Source organism: Vigna umbellata, chromosome 10 (genome assembly GCF_029865625.1).
Source record: "Vigna umbellata cultivar VRB3 chromosome 10, Vumbellata_1.0, whole genome shotgun sequence".
Classification (NCBI taxonomy): domain Eukaryota; kingdom Viridiplantae; phylum Streptophyta; class Magnoliopsida; order Fabales; family Fabaceae; genus Vigna; species Vigna umbellata.
In genome coordinates, this window is record NC_142174.1 from 20,934,647 (window position 1) to 20,936,884 (window position 2,238).

General features: G+C 39.2%; 1 protein-coding gene across 1 annotated transcript; it reads left to right on the forward strand.

The window, feature by feature from the left end:
* The first annotated feature begins 243 nt into the window (after positions 1-243).
* On the forward strand, positions 244-1,623 carry LOC148192153 (uncharacterized). Its single transcript, XM_088100441.1, has one exon. The coding sequence runs from the start codon at positions 244-246 to the stop codon at positions 1,588-1,590; it is 1,347 nt and encodes a 448-aa protein (XP_087956567.1). The 3' UTR covers positions 1,591-1,623.
* Positions 1,624-2,238: the final 615 nt, after the last annotated feature.

Below are 2,238 nucleotides of genomic sequence, written 5' to 3' on the forward strand. Positions count from 1 at the left end.
TTTACCCTGTACATTCAGGCGTCTGCAACACCGTATTCATGCTGGCCCGTGATAGTTACCCCATACAATCTACCACCTGAGATGTGCATGACAAAGCCTTACATGTTTTTATCGTGTATAATACCAGGTCCATCTAATCCCAAATCATTGATTGATGTATATTTGGAACCTTTGATTGATGTTTTGAAGACGTTATGGAATGGTGTTTGGACGTATGACGTTTCAAGGAGGCAAAATTTCCTTATGAGGGCAGCCTTGATGTGGACTATTAATGACTTCCCAGCGTACGGCATGTTATCTGGTTGGAGCACACATGGTCGATTAGCTTGTCCACATTGCATGGAACATACAAAGTCATTCCAATTGAGTCATGGCCGGAAAAGTAGTTGGTTTGACTGCCATCGACAGTTCTTGCCCATTGATTACCCATTTAGAAGAAACAAAAAGGCATTTCGCAAAGGACAAGTTGAAACAGATATGCCCCCGCGAAAGTTGAGTGGATCACACGTGTGGAGAAAAGTGAAAGACTATCCAAAAGTCACTGAAGCTGGTCAGAATAGACTAGAAGGGTTTGGGGAATGGCATAATTGGACTAAAAGAAGCATATTCTGGGAACTTCCCTATTGGAAGGACAACTTGCTAAGACACAACATCGATGTCATGCACATAGAAAAAAATTTCTTTGACAATGTCTTCAACACAGTTATGAATGTTAAAGGTAAGACAAAAGATAATGAGAAAGCAAGAAAAGATTTACCTTTGTATTGTGGACGAAAAGACTTAGAGTTGAAGGCAAGTGGTAACGGCCGATTATTTAAACCAAAAGCAAATTACACCATGTCAAAAGACGAGACAAGAATAGTGTGTGGATGGATGAAGGAGCTTAGAATGCCAGATGGATATGCTTCTAACTTGTCCAGATGTGCCAATGTTCAGAATGGTACTGTTCAAGGGTTGAAGAGTCATGATTGTCATGTATTTATGGAGACTTTCATCCCTCTTGCGTTCAGTTGTTTGCCAATGCACGTGTTAAATCCACTGATAGAAATCAGTAACTTCTTTAAAGATTTGTGCTGCACGACACTAAAGGAAGAATCCCTTAAAAAGATGGATGAAAATATCCTGATTATTCTCTGCAAATTGGAAAGAATATTCCCTCCTGCATTCTTTGATTCAATGGAGCACATTCCAATTAATCTTGCATATGAAGCTTGGCTTGGGGGACCCGTGCAGTACAGGTGGATGTATCCCTTTGAAAGGTTTATGGGAGAATCCAAACGGTCAGTTAAAAATAAAGCTAGAGTGGAAGGCTCAATTTGTGCAGCTTACTTGCACAAAGAGACAACTTATTTTTGTTCACATTATTTCAAGAACTTCATGTTGTCCCCCACTCATGTCAGAAATGAAATGCAATGGCAAGTTGAACCATGTGAAGGTGCATTATCAGTTTTCCGACAATCAGGCCGTCACGCAGGGAAAGAATTCACTCATTGGTTAACTGATGCTGAATTCAACTCTGCTCATGTCCATGTCTTGATCAATTGCAGTGAAGTCAAGCCGTACCTTGAGTATGTCATCATCCATCTCTAATCTATCAAACGGTTTAATTGTTATACACTAATGAATTTCATTTGTACCAGCTCATTTGTTGTGGCTAAGCAAGTCGCAGAAGGAAATGCCTCTGCTAGAATACACTCAGAGTTTCCCCATTGGTTTAGAAATCAGGTCCGTAGTTTTTCCTACGTTTAGAGGAAGGTTAATTTGACTATTGATTTTATAATTTTGTTAGTACCTTTGTAGGTTTTTAATCAGACATTAACTCCCACGGTTCAAGAGTTAAGACATCTCTCCAATTGGCCAATGAGATGTGTCAAAGAATGGCACACTTACTTCATCAATGGTTACAAATTCCATACACATGAATGGTCTAAAGGAAAGAAAACATCAAATTGTGGTGTGTATGTGAAGGGCCTAACAGAGGGTTCTTATGATGATTTCTACAGCATCATTCATAAAATATATGAGTTAGAGTACAACAGCACTACTTATCCAAACAGAGTGGTACTTTTTTATTGTGAATGGTTTGATCCTTCTAGAGCTGGTACTAGAGTCGATCCACGCTTTAATATTGTCGAATTGAACCAGAGATTAAGATATGGACCGTTTGATCCTTTCATTCTACCATCTAATGTCAGACAGGTTTATTATGTGCCATATCCACCATTTCGCAATATTGAC

What these genes read in the sequence shown, in the direction of transcription:
- LOC148192153 (XM_088100441.1), top strand. Translation starts at nt 244, where the DNA reads ATGAGGGCAGCCTTGATGTGGACTATTAATGACTTCCCAGCGTACGGC.